This window comes from Xyrauchen texanus, chromosome 13 (genome assembly GCF_025860055.1).
Source record: "Xyrauchen texanus isolate HMW12.3.18 chromosome 13, RBS_HiC_50CHRs, whole genome shotgun sequence".
Taxonomy (NCBI): Eukaryota; Metazoa; Chordata; class Actinopteri; order Cypriniformes; family Catostomidae; genus Xyrauchen; species Xyrauchen texanus.
The window spans coordinates 11,862,910-11,878,990 of NC_068288.1; the positions used below are offsets into that span (position 1 = coordinate 11,862,910).

Here is a 16,081-nt window from a genome sequence, read left to right on the forward strand (position 1 = left end):
TTGGGGTCCACTTCTGTCATTCCAGAACAGAAAACAGAGGCTGCAGTGGGCCTACCATGTGTGTACCTCAGCAGAGATCCAGATTAGTCAGAACAGGCGATTCATTTCAAATTGTCTACGGTCTGGCGAGCCTGTGTCCACTGCAGCCTCAGTTTCCTGTTTTGGTCACCTCTCTTACCAAGGCCCCCTTCCCCGATTGCTCAGTTTGGCCGGGCAGCAAGTTCTAGGAAAAGTCCTGGTTGTTCCAAACTTCACCATTTAAGAATTATGGAGACCATTGTGCTCTTGGAAACCTTCAATACAACAATGTTCTTTGTAACCTTCCCCAGATCTGTGCAGATTTCATACAAAGGTGTAACTACAGTCTTTAAAGATAAAGCACAACTGTCTCTAACAAGGACATAAAGAGATGTGGAAGACCAAATGTGCAACTAAACAAGAGGATAAGTACATCAGAGTCTCTAGTTTGAGAAATAGACACCTCACATGTCCTCCGCTGACGGCTTCATTGATTTCGATCTGCTCAACAGTAACGAGAAAGGGTGCAGGCCTTATGGGAAAAACTGCAAAGGAAAAGCCACGTTTGAAACAGAAAAACAAAAAAGGTTAGAGTGGGCTAGAATGCCAAGCATCTGCTAAGCTGTCATTGCTGCACATTGAGGATTTCTTTTAATGAGAATTAATTGTAGTTTAAGAAGTTCTGAAATTTTCCTCCAAACATAATGGTCACATTAACAGTTAAAGAGCAACATGCAGGTTGAATTTATAACTGAATTAATACTTTATATTGTCTGCAGAGGTCTTTTAAAAACACATATGTAGAAATTATTAATTAAATCTCATTTGATGTAGAGATTTTGATGAAAATGTGCTAGGCTCTGGGATACGCCTTTCCCGCTATCAACGCGTCATATGACGTAGGGCGAGGCAAACAAAAGAGCTCGCGGTCAGCTCTCGTTGTGGGTGTTGATGTAGTTAGAGCAGTAGTGAGAGACAGAAAGTTTTAGAGAAGCCATAATGGTAAATTATTGTGTTTGTGCTGGTTGCACGAATTCCAGCCTGTCATGACATCGTGTCCATCATTTTCCTTCTAGAAAAAACAAGGCTTTTCGGTCTTGAGTGCGTTTTGTGCAGGTGAAGAGAGCAGACTTCACTGCCGCGTCTGTTACCACACACTCGGTCGTTTGTGGCGCACATTTCACTCCGGAGAATTATCGACCTGGAGATTTGTTGGAGTCTCGGATGGGATTTCGGAGTAAGGAACACGTGAGGCTGATTACTGATGCTGTTCCCTCGGTGCACTCGATGGAATCAAGTCCACCGTCTAAGTGTACACCGGATTTTGGCGCGGGCTGGACTGGAGGACAAAGTGCTAACGTTAGCAGACATTCTGTGCAACGAAAACGAGGACTTAGCAGAGTAAGTCTTACTTTTAATTATTTTAACTCTTAATTTGCTCATAATTATAGGCCTGTGGGCCATCATAGGCATGTTCGGCCACACCGGAGAACTCGGTTTCTTCATTCGCATCCATTGTAACCTGAGCTTGAACTTGACCAGACTCCCTCACCCATCGTCACTTCCGGTTAGTGCTTTATAGACGCGGAAGTTATTTTATCACAATTTATCTCAAAATATCGTTAATGGCCAAATATATATTACTCCAGTTCAGAAAATCTAGTTGTTTTATCATCAACATACACTATGCTATATAGGGGTGTCCAACCTGCATGTTGCTCTTTAAATATTTGTTTCATGAGACCAGAGGACATTTCTCAAAAAGATCTTTGTCCCCATGTGCACTTGCAAACTGTAGTCTGGCTTTTTATGACAGTTTTGCAGCAGTGGCTTCTCCCTTGTTTAGCAGCCTTTCAGGTTATGTTGATATAAGACTCGTTTTACTGTGGATATAGATACTTGTCTACCCATTTCCTCCAGCATCTTCACCTGCTTTTTGAGGCAAACTACGGTAATCTCTAGGAGACAGAATGAGTCTCCTTCCTGAGCGGTATGATTGCTGTGTGGTCCCATGGCGTTTGTACAGATGAACGTGGTACCTTCTGGTGTTTTGGAATTACACCAAGGATGAACCAGACTTATGGCGGTCCAAAATTGTTTTTTCTGTGGTCTTGGCTGATTTTATATTGATTTTCCCATTATGTCAAGCAAAGGCACTGAGATTGAAGGTGGATGTATTTTTAAGCCTACAGGTACAACTCCAATTCAGTACACCTTCTATCAGAAGCTAATTGTTTTCTGGAATATTTCAAGCTGCTTAAAAGGCACAGTTAACTTAGTTTATGTAAACTTCTGACCCACTGGAATTGTGATAGTCAATTAAAAGTGAACCAATCTGTCAATTATAAAACAATTATTTAAATAATTACTTTTGTCAAGCACAAAGCAGATAATAATAAATCTGTGGAGTGGTTAAAAACAACCCAAGTGTATGTAAACTTCTGACTTCAACCGCACGCACGCAGAGTTGCCATATGGAAGCCTCTCCGCAATGCAAGATACAACAAAGCACCTAAAGGACTCTCAGACTGTGAGAAACAAGATTATCTGGTCTGATGAAATGAAAATTTAACTGTTTGGCCTCAACTCCAAGCAGCATGTCTTGAGGAAACCAGGCACCGCTCATCACCTGCGCAATACCATCCCAACGGTGAAGCATTGTGGTGGTGGTGGTGGCGGCATCATACTGTGGGGGTGATTTTAAGCGACAAGGACTGGGAGACTGGCCAGGTTTGAAGGAAAGCTGAACATCACTAAATACAGAGATATCCTTAATGAAAACCTGGTCCAGAGTGCTCAGGACCTCAGACTGGGCCGAAGGTTCACCTTCCAACAGGACAATGACCCCAAGCACACAGCCAAGACAACGCAAGAATGGCTTAGGAACAACTCTATCCTTGAGTGGCCCAGCCAGAGCCCAGAATTAAACCCAATCGAACATCTCTGGAGATACTTGAAAATGGCTGTCCCCCCACGGTGCCTATCCAATCTGACAGATCTTGAGAGAAATGGCATAAAATCCCCATATCCAGGTGTGCAAAGGTTGTCACATCATACCCAAAAAGACTTGAGGCTGTAATCGCTGCTAAAAAGGTACTTCAGCTAAGTACTGAGTTAAGGGTCTGAATACTTATGACAATGTGATATTTCAGTTTTTTCTTTTTAATAAATTTAATAAAGTATTCAAAAATATGGTTTTTGCCATGTCATTATGGGGTATGGAGTGTAGATTGATGTGAAAAAAATAAAGCATTTTAGCATAAGTCTGCAAGGATATGGTCAAAACAAATGTGCTTGACTGACAAGTCAAATTTTGATCCACTCACCCTCTCATGAGACCTGTAGAGCTCATTAATGTCAAAGTTCTCAATGTTCAGGTGCAGTTTTTCCTTGCAAAGCTCACAGGTAGTGATGGCCTCCAAGTTAGAGCCTGCATATCATAGCAGATACACAGACAGAATTAAAAACATTGCAAATACTACAAGCATAAATAAGTGTTCTTCACTAGATATTAGAACATTTAATAGACTGCCTTCCAGTTCACAGGTGCTGAATCCCAGATCCCCCTTTTCAAACTGACAAGTGTAGATGGCATAAATTCAACCTAGTCAAATAGAATGAACGTATGTAAACTGACATTTACGTGCCTTGTTCTACGTTTCATTGCAGTTTCCTGTGGTGAAATGAACACTAGAGGCCTTAAAATAACTGCGTTTTATCCACCTTTACACAAATCACATCTACAACAGCTGATTTTTCATACAATTACTCTAACACTGCAACGTTATGATATTGAATCAATTCCTATAATGCATCTCTTGAAAAACTACCAATTTTAACAAAGGTATTACAGACTCGCCTACTTGTACAAACGTATTCCAACGTGGTTAGCTTGCATGGTAGCTCACCTGATGGAGTATTGGGCTTTGGACTCATAAGACCATGGTTCGAGCCTAACCAAGTATGCATGCTGACATGTGAGACGAAAGTGTCGTTGCTTCAGAAAGTGTGCTTTCATTTCTAATTTAGTTTTTGGACAATCGGTAAGGTTTAGGTGTTGTTTAGGGAAAGGATGTTTACCTCACATTTGCTTTTTAGATCACTATTGGTTAGATTTAGGTTAGGGAGGTACACTTTATTCATTAAAAATCTCCATCTAATATTTATCTTTAAATCTTGTCTGATTACAACACTTGCTTTTGGCACCCCCCCCCTGGACATTTCAATAGGAAACTGCAGCGAAACATGTAATTAGACACGCAAAAAAGTTGCAATGGTCACGTAACGTTCAAGAGATCAGGCTGCATATCATACAAACTAATATACACAACGGTTACGTCTTTTTTTATTGCCACCCTCTGGAAAATACATTACCCATACCAGAGCTGATTTTGGAGTGAAGCCATTTCTTAATGCAGTCCTGGTGCACGTACTGCAGGCTGCCAGTGCACTTGCAGGGCACGATCAGAGGGTTGGAACTCGACTGCTCCCCCATCTGACAGATTCTGCATAGATCACCCTCCTCTTCATCAGAATCCTCCAATAGCAAACTATAAATTAGGAAAGATGTGGATATAATCAGCAAATGAAATGGTAAACAACCACTACAATTGGGTCTCAATCATCGACAGTACATTGAACCGGTGTAAAATCTTGATTCTGCAGCAACTTTGCATTTAAATTAATTCTAACTTCAGGCAAAAAATATGCAATTGTTAGTGAACAGGACCCATTAAGCCTGAGGTTTACTTCGTTCTTTCGCCTGCCATTACGTCTTGCTCAAGGTTAAGTAATCTATAATTTCCAAGCATACTCTATTGACAAGCAAGCTGTGGCAGCTTTGGCCTCAAGTTCCTTGCCATTTTTCCTAAATGGTCCAAAAATCCTCTTCCATTGATGCATCCTCTTTAAATCATTTATTAACGTGTAGTGAACATCAACATTGCTTTATAAGTCTTACCTCTCCTGAATCTTTCGTAGTCTCTCTGGGTCTCTGGAAGGGGCAGGTTTTTCTTTCAACTGTTCGTCAGTTTGACACCTCCCCTCTGCTCCCACACCAATTATTACATTCTCAGGCATACGAAAGAGGGGGCTGGACACCACTCTGCCAATCCCGTTGCTCCGTCCTGCTAGACGGGCTCCATCCTGCAGAAGTGATGACGAGAGACCTGAGGCTTCAGTGGAGGGTGCTGCTGTAGCACCCTCTGATGATGAAGACTCTTCTTCATCCTCGTCATCATCTTCACAGCAAGAGCCCCGGTTGGGTGTTTTACGGCCATTTTGGTCACCAAGGGGAAATTGGGGTGAACTGCGAGGGTTCAAGCGCGCACTTTCATCCTGACCATCCCTTCGACGCCGAGAAAACAGAGGGGTACAGCGGTTCCAGTTTAGCCAAGCCAGGCCTCCTGAAGCCCTGAGCGATTCCGGTTCAGGCTCCACATTGGCACTCTCCTGCACAGCAGCAAGGGACGGCCCGCGTCTGCGCAGAAATGAAAATGCCTGAACTGGGTCAGAGCTCCTCAGCTCTGCTTCCAAATTCGCTCTACTGACTGGAGGAGGAGTTTCATTAGGCGGGGCTTCATCTGGGCCAGATTCATATGACCTTGAATCAGACACAGAGCTAGTAGTAGAGCTTGACTCCTGACTGGAGCGTCGGGAGAAAAGCCGGGATAGCAGACGCCTGGTTGTTCGCCTGCCATCGGAGTCACCACTATTCCGAGTAGTGAGTGGAGCAGGGGCGGGGTTAGATAGAGGTGGGCTGGAGCGTCGATCAGTAAGGGCCGTGTAAGGGGTGGAGCTCCAGGATGAAACTTGGGAGGGATCTGAGACAGAGGTGGAGGTTTTGGTGGAGCTAGAACTGGAAGTGGAACGTGGAGTTTCACGAGAGAAAGGGCCAGACGGGAACGAGGAGGTCAGTCTGTGGGAACTACGTTCCAGTGGGGGGAGGTACTCAGTCGGGATACAGTGACTGGATGAACCGCTCTCTCTGTAGGAGGAGTACTGGCTCTCTTTGGGTCGAGCACCCTGTGCATAGGTGGAGGTAACACGCTCAGAGCGATCTGAAGCACAAAAAGAAATAAGACTGAGTTGATCATTCAGTTTTAATTGATACATTGAAGAGATGGGTGGGAATAACTAGAGTGCCATTAGACAGGTTAGTTTCCTACTTGACAAATAGGAAATTTGTAGTGTTTGTTGGAGTGGAGATGTCCTCCTCTTCTAAAATGAATTGTGGTGTTCCGCAAGGACCTCCATTAGGCCCTACACGGTTTTCACTAATGTCATTCAAAAATACAATTTCATTGCTATGCAGATGACCTGCAGTTGTATTTGTAACCCTCAATGCTATGATCTGACTAATTTACATGTTCTTCAAGTGAAAATAGGAGATATACAAAATTGGGTGGCTCTAATCTAATTTCCTTTAGATAAATACTAGTGGTTGTTCTAAACTGTCATGATAAAAAAATTAAATAAAAAAAAAAAACTGAGTCAGCACTTAAGGTGGTCACAAATATTCAGCAGGTGGTGAAATTTATAGTCTATTTTGACACCAATTAAAATTTGTAATACCATGTCAGGAAGTTAATTCAATCTTTTTTTTTTTATCAATTAAGGAAAATTTTCAAGGCAAGACATGTCTTGAGTTAAGAAAGCTCATACATGCTTTTATTTTTCCTTGATATTTGTAATGACAACTTGCAGTGTTAAATCAATGCACTTTAACACCGCTACAATCAGTGCAAAATGCTGCAGCTAGACTTGTCACAAACAAGGTCTTTTGATCATATTACTTGGTTTAGTTTCTTTGCACTGGTTACCAACTGATTTTTGGGTTGATTTTTGGATTTTATTAGTCAAGTGGTTTTTATTGTCGTTCAACCATATAAAGTTAGTACAGTACAAAGTGAAACGAGACAACGTTCCTCCAGGACCATGTGCTACATAAGACAACATAGGACAAACACAAAACCACATGAGACTACACAGACTAAATAACATCCCTATATAAAGTGTACGTGCAAACGTGTGCAAAAAGTACGGGACAGTACAATACATTTCTAAAAATTAACAGGACAATAGGCACAGTGAGACACAGTAGTGCAAAAAGATGAAGGTGCAAGTCCCAAACCAGCCAGTGATGCAGCTGCTCAGGTTGCTCTCAATAGTCCCTCTATAGAATGTAGTGAGGATGGGGGGGGTGGGAGATGTACTTTCCTCAGCCTTCGAAGAAAGTAGAGAAGCTGCTGGGCTTTCTTGGTAATAGAGCTGGTGTTGAGGGACCAGGTGAGGTTCTCCGCCAGGTGAACACAAAGGAATTTGGTGCTCTTGACGATCTCCACAGAGGAAACCGGTCACTCTGTGCTCTCCTAAAGTCAACAACATTCATGGACAGGTTTGTTGGCTCTACACCAGTCTGTTAGCCACTGCACCTTCTCTCTGTATGCGGACTCGTCGTTCTTGCTGATGAGACCCACCACGGTCGTGTCATCGGCAAACTTAATGATGTGGTTCGAGCTGTGCATTGCTGCACAGTTGTGAGCCAGCAGAGTGAACAGCAGTGGACTGAGCACTCAGCCCAGGTGGGCCCCAGAGCCCAGTGTGGTGGTGGAGATGCTGTTCCCGATCCAGACTGACTGAGGTCTCCCAGTCAGGAAGTCCAGGATCCAGTTGCAGAGGAAGGTGTCCAGGCCCAGCAGGTTCAGCTTTCCAATCAGGTGCTGAGGAATGATTGTGTTAAATGCTGAGCTGAAGTCTATGAACAGCATTCGAACGTATGAGTCCTTTTTATCTAGGTGGGTGAGGGCCAGATGGAGGGTTGTGGCGATGGTGCCGTCCGTTGAACGGTTTGGACGATACGCAAACTGCAGTGTGTCTAGTGAGGGGGGCAGCTGGGTCTTAATGTGCCTCATGGTGAACCTCTCGAAGCACTTCATGATGATGGGTGAGTGCGATGGGACGGTAGTCATCGAGGCAGGACACTGAAGACTTCTTTGGCATAGGGACGATGGTGGTGGCCTTGAAGCATGTTGGAACGACAGCACTGCTCAGAGAGATGTTGAAGATGTCGGTAAGAACATCTGCCATCTGGTCTGCACATCCTCTGAGCACTCTGCCAGGAATGTTGTCTGGTCCAACAGCTTTCCGTGGGTTGAATATGTAGAGTTTCTCACATCAGTCGTGGTAAGACAGAGCACCTGGTCGTTGGGAGGAGGGGTGGTCCTCCTCGCCACCACGTCGTTCGGCGCATCTGGAAAGGAGGCATCTTTGTCACAGGCAATAGATGCTGTCCTGTAGTTGGTGATGGCCTGGATGCCCTGCCACATGCACTGCATATGGCCGCTGTCCTGGAAGTGAATGTGGATTCTCTGGGTGTGCGCGCGCGCTTTGCCTCTCTGATGGCCCAGGACAGTTTGGCCCTCGCTGTTCTTGGGGCAGCCTTGTCGCCTGCTCTGAAGGCGGAGTCTCGGGTCCTCAGCAGCGCACGCACCTCCGCAGTCATCCACAGCTTCTGGTTGGAGCGTGTGGTGATGGTCTTGGAAAAGGTGACATCAATGCACTTGCTGATGTAGCTGGTCACTGATGCTGTGTATTCCTCCAAGTTGTTAGAGTCGCCATATGTTGCAGCCTCCCTGAACATGTGCCAGTCAGTTCACTCAAAACAGTCCTGAAGAGCAGAGATGGCTCCTGCTGGCCAGGTTTTCATCTGCTTCTGGAGTGGTTTTGTGCATCTGACGAGCGGTCTGTATGCTGGAATTAGCATAACAGAGACGTGGTTGTGTAGCCGAGGTGGGGGCGGGGCTCCACCCGGTACGCGCCTGGGATGTTTGTGTAAACAAGATCAAGCGTGTTTGCCCCTCTCGTTGCAAAGTCCACATACTGATGGAATTTAGGGAGCACTGTCTTGAGATTTGCATGGTTGAAATCTCCGGCAACAATAAACGGTCTGTCAGGGTGAGCGTTCTGCAGTTCGCTCATAGCCCCATACAGTTCACAGAGCGCTTCCTTAGCGTTAGCGCTGGGGGGGGAATGTAAATTCCGGTTATAATAACATTCCCGTGGTAAATAAAAAGATCTGCATCTAACGGTCACAAGCTCCACCAGCGATGAGCAGTAACGAGACTTGCATAAGAGTTATTACACCATTCAGTGTTGATGTAAACACACAAGCCACCACCGCGAGTCTTGCCGCACAGAGCTGCATTTCTGTCGGCACGAAACGAGGTGAGTCCATCTAGGTAAATGGCAGAATCCAGAACTCTGTCGCTGAGCCACTTCTCAGTGAAAACAAAGACGCAGCAGTCTCTAAGCTTGTGCTGCGTAGTCTGCTGGAGTCGGATATAGTCCAGATGATTGTCCAGGGAGCAAACATTTGAGAGCAGGATAGATGGGCTAGCCGGCCGGCTAGGGTTTGTTTTTAGCCTAGCATGGACCCCCGCCCTCTTGCCACGCTTGTGCTTCCTCACACACCGCTTACGACGTTCCCTCCCCCGGGCACCGGCAATGCCGAGGACTGGAGGGCTGGTCTCTGCAGCAAGCAGAGTTTGCGTAGCAACTCCTGCAGATCATCATGCAGCTTGGTTGTTGCATGAATCTTATATTTTAACAGTGTCTGGCGATGGTAGACAAGAACAACGGTTGCTCCGATGTCCGTGTGCCATAAAAGTAGAGCTTAATTACATAAGGCATTACATGGGTTGGCACCAGAATATTTAGCAGAACCATTAAGACCATATAAACATTAGACCTCAAAGACCTTGTCATGAACTGTTGGCTGTAGCAAGATCCAGAAACAAAACAAAAAGGAGATAGAGCTGCCAGAGCAGCCTTCCCTAGAAGACTGGATCTGCTGAATTGTGTCCGTTTTTAAGACTCGTTCAAAAACTCATTTGTATAGACTTGCTTTTATTACTATGTGAATATTTTGGGTTTTACGTGCGTGATATGGATTTTGTGAAGCACTTTGTGCTTAAATCGCTAAAAGGTGCTATATAAATAAATGATTATTATTATTATTATTTATTTATTATGTTAAATATGGTTACCATGATGGGCTACATAAAATTACATATTTACACAATGTTTTTTTTTTTGCCAACAAAGGCACACCTGATTCAGCTCATTAGTAGAGTGATCCATGAACTGAACTGGGTTTGTCAGATAAAACATCCACAATGTGCAGTTCTGGACATTGTGGATGTTTTATCTGACAAACCCAGTTCAGTTCATGGATCACTCTACTAATGAGCTGAATCAGGTGTGTTTAAGGAGGAGTTCACCTAAAATGAACATACACAGTGAAGATGTCAGACCACTGGGCCGGTAACTCGACTCTCCCAGTGAGGTCATCCCTGAATCTGCCCTCTTCTCCAAATCCCTGCGGGCCCACAGACTCTCTGACTGAGTGGATGCGGAAGAGGATGATGAAGACGACGATCTAGACAAAGGACTAATGGCAGACTTCCATGATGAATCTTAACACAAGATAAATTTATTAATCCACCATATAAACATATTGGAGAAATGCACTTTATATTCAAAAGTATGTGGGCACCCCCTTCTAATTAACAGGTTTGGCTAATCCAGTTATTTCTATGAGGTAAAAAGTTAAAGCTACACATTGAAATTATATTAGCCATACAGTGAATTCAGAATCAACACACCTGTATTAAATAAAAAGGGTCTTTTTTTTATGTACACACGAGGTGTAAAAATACTTTTGGACACCTGTATTTCACATTTTGTATCATACTGAAGAAAACTTAAACTTGCTAAAAAGCACTTTTCTAGGAGCAATTACTTAAATTATGACAATTAGTGATGACAAAATACCAGTACTTCGGTACCAAGTCGATACTGAAATAAAAAGATGTCACGATACCAGTGTTTCTACAGTACCAGAGTAGTGTCAAATTTTGACTCCCTAGTATCCTTATGTTTAGGGGAAGGTGTAGGGATGGGCTTTAAGGACAGTGGCCACCAGCTGCATTAAGTACTGCAGTGCTGCATCTCATGGACTGAAGCAGATTTGCCAGTTCTTGCTGTGAGATGTTACCCACACTTCTACCAAGGCACTTGCAAGTTCCCAGACATTTCTGGGGGGAATGGCCCTAGCCCTCACCCTCCGATCCAACAGGTCCCAGATGTGCTCAATGGGATTGAGATCTGGGCTCTTCGCTGGCTATGGCAGAACACTGACATTCCTGTCTTGCAGGAAGTCACGCACAGAACGAACAGTATGGCTGGTGGCATTGTCATGCTGGAGGGTCATGTCAGGATGAGCCTGCAGGAAGGGTACCACATGAGGGAGGAGGAGGCCTTTCCTGTAATGCACAGGGTTGAGATTGCCTGCAATGAAAACAAGCTCAGTCCGATGATGTTGTGACACCACCACAGACCATGATGGACCCTCCGCCTCCAAATCGATCCCACTCCAGAGTACAGGTCTTGTTGTAACGCTCATTCCTTTGATGATAAACGTGTGTCCGATTATCACCCCTGGTGAGACAAAACTGTGACTCGTCAGTGAAGAGCACTTTTTGCCAGTCCTGTCTGGTCCAGTGAAGGTGGGTTTGTGCCCATAGGCGACTTTGTGGCCGGTGATGTCTGGTAAAGACCTGCCTTACAACAGGCCAACAAGCTCTCAGTCCAGCCTCTCTCAGCCTATGGTGGACAGTCTGAGCAATAATAGAGATCCTGTACCTGTCCCGCAGGTGTGATATTCGTATGTACTGATCCTGTGCAGGGGTTGTTACACATGGTCTGCCACTGCGAGGATGATCAGTTGTCCTTCCTGTCTCAATGTAGTGCTGTCTTATGCGTCTCACAATACAGACATTGCAATTGTTTGCCATGGCCACATCTGCAGTCCTCATGCCTCCATGCAGCATGCTTAAGGCACGTTCAAACAGATGAGCAGGGACCATGGGCATCTTTCTTTTGGTGTTTTTCAGAGAGTCAGTAGAAAGGTATCTTTAGAGTCCAAAGTTATAATAACTGTGACCTTAATTGCCTACCATCTGTAAGCTGTTAGGGTCTTCATGACCGTTAAGGTCTGACACAAAAAAGCACCTAAAAGGACTCTCAGATGGTGAGAATCAAGAGTCTCTGGTCTGATGAAACAAAGATTGAACTGTTTGGCTTCAATTCCAAACATCATATCTGGGAGGAAACTAGGCACTGCTCATCACCTGCAAAATATCATCCCAACGGTGAAGCATGGTGGTGGTAGCATCATATTGTGGGGGTGTTTTTCAGCTGCAGGGACTGGTCGGGGTTGAAAGAAAGCTGAATGCAGCAAAATCCTTAATGAACAGAGAAACCCTTAATGAAAACCTGGTCCAGAGCTTTCAGGACCTCAGACTGGACCACAGCCAAGACAATGCAAGAGAGGTTTAGGGATAACACTGTGAATGTCCTTGAGTGGCCCAGCCAGAGCCCGGATTTTAACACGAGGCACAGATCTGGGGAAGGGTACAGAAAATGTTCTGCAGCATTGAAGGTCCCAATGAGCACATTGACCTCCATCATCCATAAATGGAAGTTTGGAACCACCAGAACTCTTCCTAGAGCAGGACTCGGACCATGAGAAATTCTCTTGTTTGAGGAAACAAAGATTGAACTCTTTGGCCTGAATGGCAAGCATCATGTCTGGAGGAAACCAGGCACCGCTCATCACCTGGCCAATACCATCCCTGCAGTGAAGCATGGTGGTGGCAGCTTCATGCTGTGGGGATGTTTTTCAGAGACCGGAACAGGGAACGATGAATGCAGCAAATGTACAGAGACATCCTTGATGAAAATCTGCTCCAGAGTGCACTGGACCTCCAACAGGACAACAACGCCAAGCACACAGCCAAGACAACAAAGGAGTGGCTACGGGACAACTCTGTGAATGTCCTTGAGTGGCCCAGCCAGAGCCCAGACTTGAACCAGATTGAACATCTCTGGAGAGATCTGAAAATGGCTGTGCACCGACGCTCCCCATCCAACCTGATGGAGCTTGAGAGGTCCTGCAAGAAGAATTGGAGAAGCTGCCCAAAAATAGGTGTGCCAAGCTTGTAGCATCATACTCAAGACTTGAGGCTGTAATTGGTGCCAAAGGTGCTTCAACAAAGTATTGAGCAATGGCTGTGAATACTGATGTACATGTGATTTTTTGAATACTTTTGCAAAGATTTCAAACAAACTTCTTTCACGTTGTCATTATGGGGTATTGTTTGTAGAATTCTGAGGAAAATAATGAATTTAATCAATTTTGGAATAAGGCTGTAACATAACAAAATGTGGAAAAAGGGATGCGCTGCGAATACATTCCGGATGCACAGTACGCACACATAAGTAATGCATACTTAAGAAAAAGGAAATATGCATTTCTTTAATTTTATTATTTATATTTAAATGTCACTTTTAATAGGCTAAAAGGAGTGTGCTCAATAGCACATTACCAAATTAGCATATTTTTCCAGTAGTATCGCCATTGGTATCGAGAACCGTGAAATTTCACTGGCATCTGTACAGACTACTGAAATTTTGGTATCATGACATCACTAATCATAAGATACACCAAACATAAGACCTGTGTTTAAATGGACCATAATGCATGAGCATAGGACAACTGCCTATTCAAAATACTTTATGGTGGTAATTCTTCATGTGCGATCACCTGACATCCTTCCTAAAGCGGAGTAAGAGCTGGCAGGTGTAGAGGTCGATGGGGTTCTGGAATACGCTGCTCTATTTGTATAGGACAGTTTTGCTCGTTTAGACTCGCTGTCTTGGGACGTGCCCAAAAGTCCAGAGTAGGTTCCCAGTCTTCTTTCAGAGTTGGTCTGAAATACATGCACCCAAACACACAGTCTGATGTCATACAATGGCTCAACAGCCTCCAATATTTTTGGGGACTACAAGTGATATTACTAGTTAAGAAGGCCTCAAAGAGGTATCAAAAACATAATCGATTTTGCTCCATGGTGGAGTCCAAATCCGACTGGTGGCATGGTTTTACGAGAGAGGAATAATATTAAAAAAAAAATAATAATTAAAAGCAAAATCAGTGGACAGTATTGTGTGTATACATAATCTAACGGCCCTCTATTACTTATTTGATAAGCATAAGCCGATTCTCGACTTCAGAAAAGCATGTTTTGTTCATATAATCTGCATGGTTACAAAAAAATATGCGTGCAGGTGGTACCGTATTTTCCAATACAACACTCAAACTAAATGTTGGCAACCTAATCATGCAAGTTAAGAGTTTGACTTAATAATTTACGAAAATACTTACAAGTCTGCCTCGGTCCCCATTGGAGGAGTCGATCCATGATCGATCACAGGAAGACGAGGAGGAAGAGGAGACCGTGATAGGTGTGGAGAGTTTCCAGCTTGAGCGGCGGCTCTCAGATGAGCTGTAACCTCTCGGTGAGCTGACCAAATGGGAACTCTGGAACACACAAAAGAAACTTGAGAAACAATCACAAAACACGTGGACATGGGAAGACAAACATGACAGAGTCATTCAACTGTTGTTTGTTCTATATCGCTCTGGCATTTTTCTCTTCAAGACCATTCATGTTGAATGGTAGGTTTCTTAAACTATTTTATTGCCTCAAACGTTCATGGCATTGACGAATAAATGTATATACAAAAAAAAAAAAAAAAAAAAACATTACTCCCTAAACCCTAAAGTTGTCATTAAAGGGATAGTTCACCCAAAAATGAAAATTCTCTCATCATTTACTCACCCTCATGCCATCCCAGATGTGTATGACTTTATTTCATCTGCTGAACACAAATTAAGATTTTTAGAAGAATATCTCAGCTCTATAGGTCCATACAATGCAAGTGAATGGGTGTCAATTTTAAATCCACAAAAGTACTCTAGATGACTCTGGTGGTTAAATCCATGTCTTCAGAAGTGATGAGATAGGTTTGAGTGAGAAACAGATCAATATTAAATTCCTTTTTCCTATAAATTCTCCTCTCTGCTCTGTCAATCCCCACTTTTTTCTGCTTTTGGTGATTAACATTCTTCATGCATATCACCCCTACTGGGCAAGGAAGAGAATTTATGATAAAATAAATAAAAAATAAATAAAAAAACAAACACTTAAATATAGAAAAGTCTGGACACATGGATTTAACCAGTGGAGACATAAGGATTACTTTTATGCTCCATTTGTGGATTTTGGAGCTTCCAAATTTTGGCATCCATTCCCATGCATTGTGAGGACCTATAGAGCAGTAATATTCTTTTAAAAATCTTAATTCGTGTTCTGCAGAAGAAAGAAAGTCATACACATCTGGGATGCCACGATGGGGAGTCAATGAGAGAATTTTCATTTTTGGGCGAACTATCCCTTTAATAAAAAAATTTAAGTGGTCCTAATTATACAGTACTTGAAATGTGACATTTTGGAATTATCACATTCTTTAAACTTTGGCTTTGAGTACTACCAACTCAAAATTATCAAGTACAAAAGTGTGGTTGTGTGGAATCCCCATAAGCCCTTGAAAAAAATTGTTTGTTCAAAACGAGAACTTCTCACCAAGGGGAAAAATCTATAGTTTTAATACTTATGACTATTGTTGTTTTATTGTAGCTGTGATAGTTGTGATTTTTTTTTAAGTCACCATTAGGGTGCTAGAGTTACCTCTGGTGAACTTTGAGCATGTTAAATTTAATCCATTCTTCTTTACTAAATTGTACATTAAAACAGTGCAGATTTATGTACGGAGCAGAATCTAATGTGTCATATGGCTAACTTGGATTTCAGTCATAATTTCCCTTATATTGGATAAGACGTGATACAACTCAATTTAAATAAAAACACTGATACTTTAACTAGTTACAAGTTAACTCACCTGTGATTTAAAGTTAATTTAACTTGAGCTAAATAAGTAAGTTTACTTGCAAACCATGAACAGTGAATCAAAACACCACTGCAAACTCTTCCATATGGGAATTTTTCCTTGTTGTGAGTTTAGAAATTTATGAAGGAGCGGATGGTGGCAAACCTTGTTTAATGTCCACTTCATACTAAGACCGACTAATATCATGATG

The 16,081-nt window shown here is 43.2% G+C and overlaps 1 protein-coding gene across 1 annotated transcript in view; it reads right to left on the bottom strand.

Moving 5' to 3' along the window:
* Nucleotides 1–16,081, bottom strand: part of LOC127653526 (E3 ubiquitin-protein ligase MARCHF7-like) — a 32,254-nt gene that overhangs the window by 2,055 nt on the left and 14,118 nt on the right. Inside the window, exons 3-8 of the mRNA XM_052140216.1 lie at nucleotides 14,306–14,461; nucleotides 13,685–13,850; nucleotides 10,314–10,493; nucleotides 4,979–6,077; nucleotides 4,399–4,568; nucleotides 3,345–3,448 (exon numbers count right to left, since the gene is read on the bottom strand). Of these exons, the coding sequence (XP_051996176.1) occupies nucleotides 3,345–3,448; nucleotides 4,399–4,568; nucleotides 4,979–6,077; nucleotides 10,314–10,493; nucleotides 13,685–13,850; nucleotides 14,306–14,461 (1,875 nt within the window). The remainder of the gene's footprint in view (nucleotides 1–3,344; nucleotides 3,449–4,398; nucleotides 4,569–4,978; nucleotides 6,078–10,313; nucleotides 10,494–13,684; nucleotides 13,851–14,305; nucleotides 14,462–16,081) is intronic.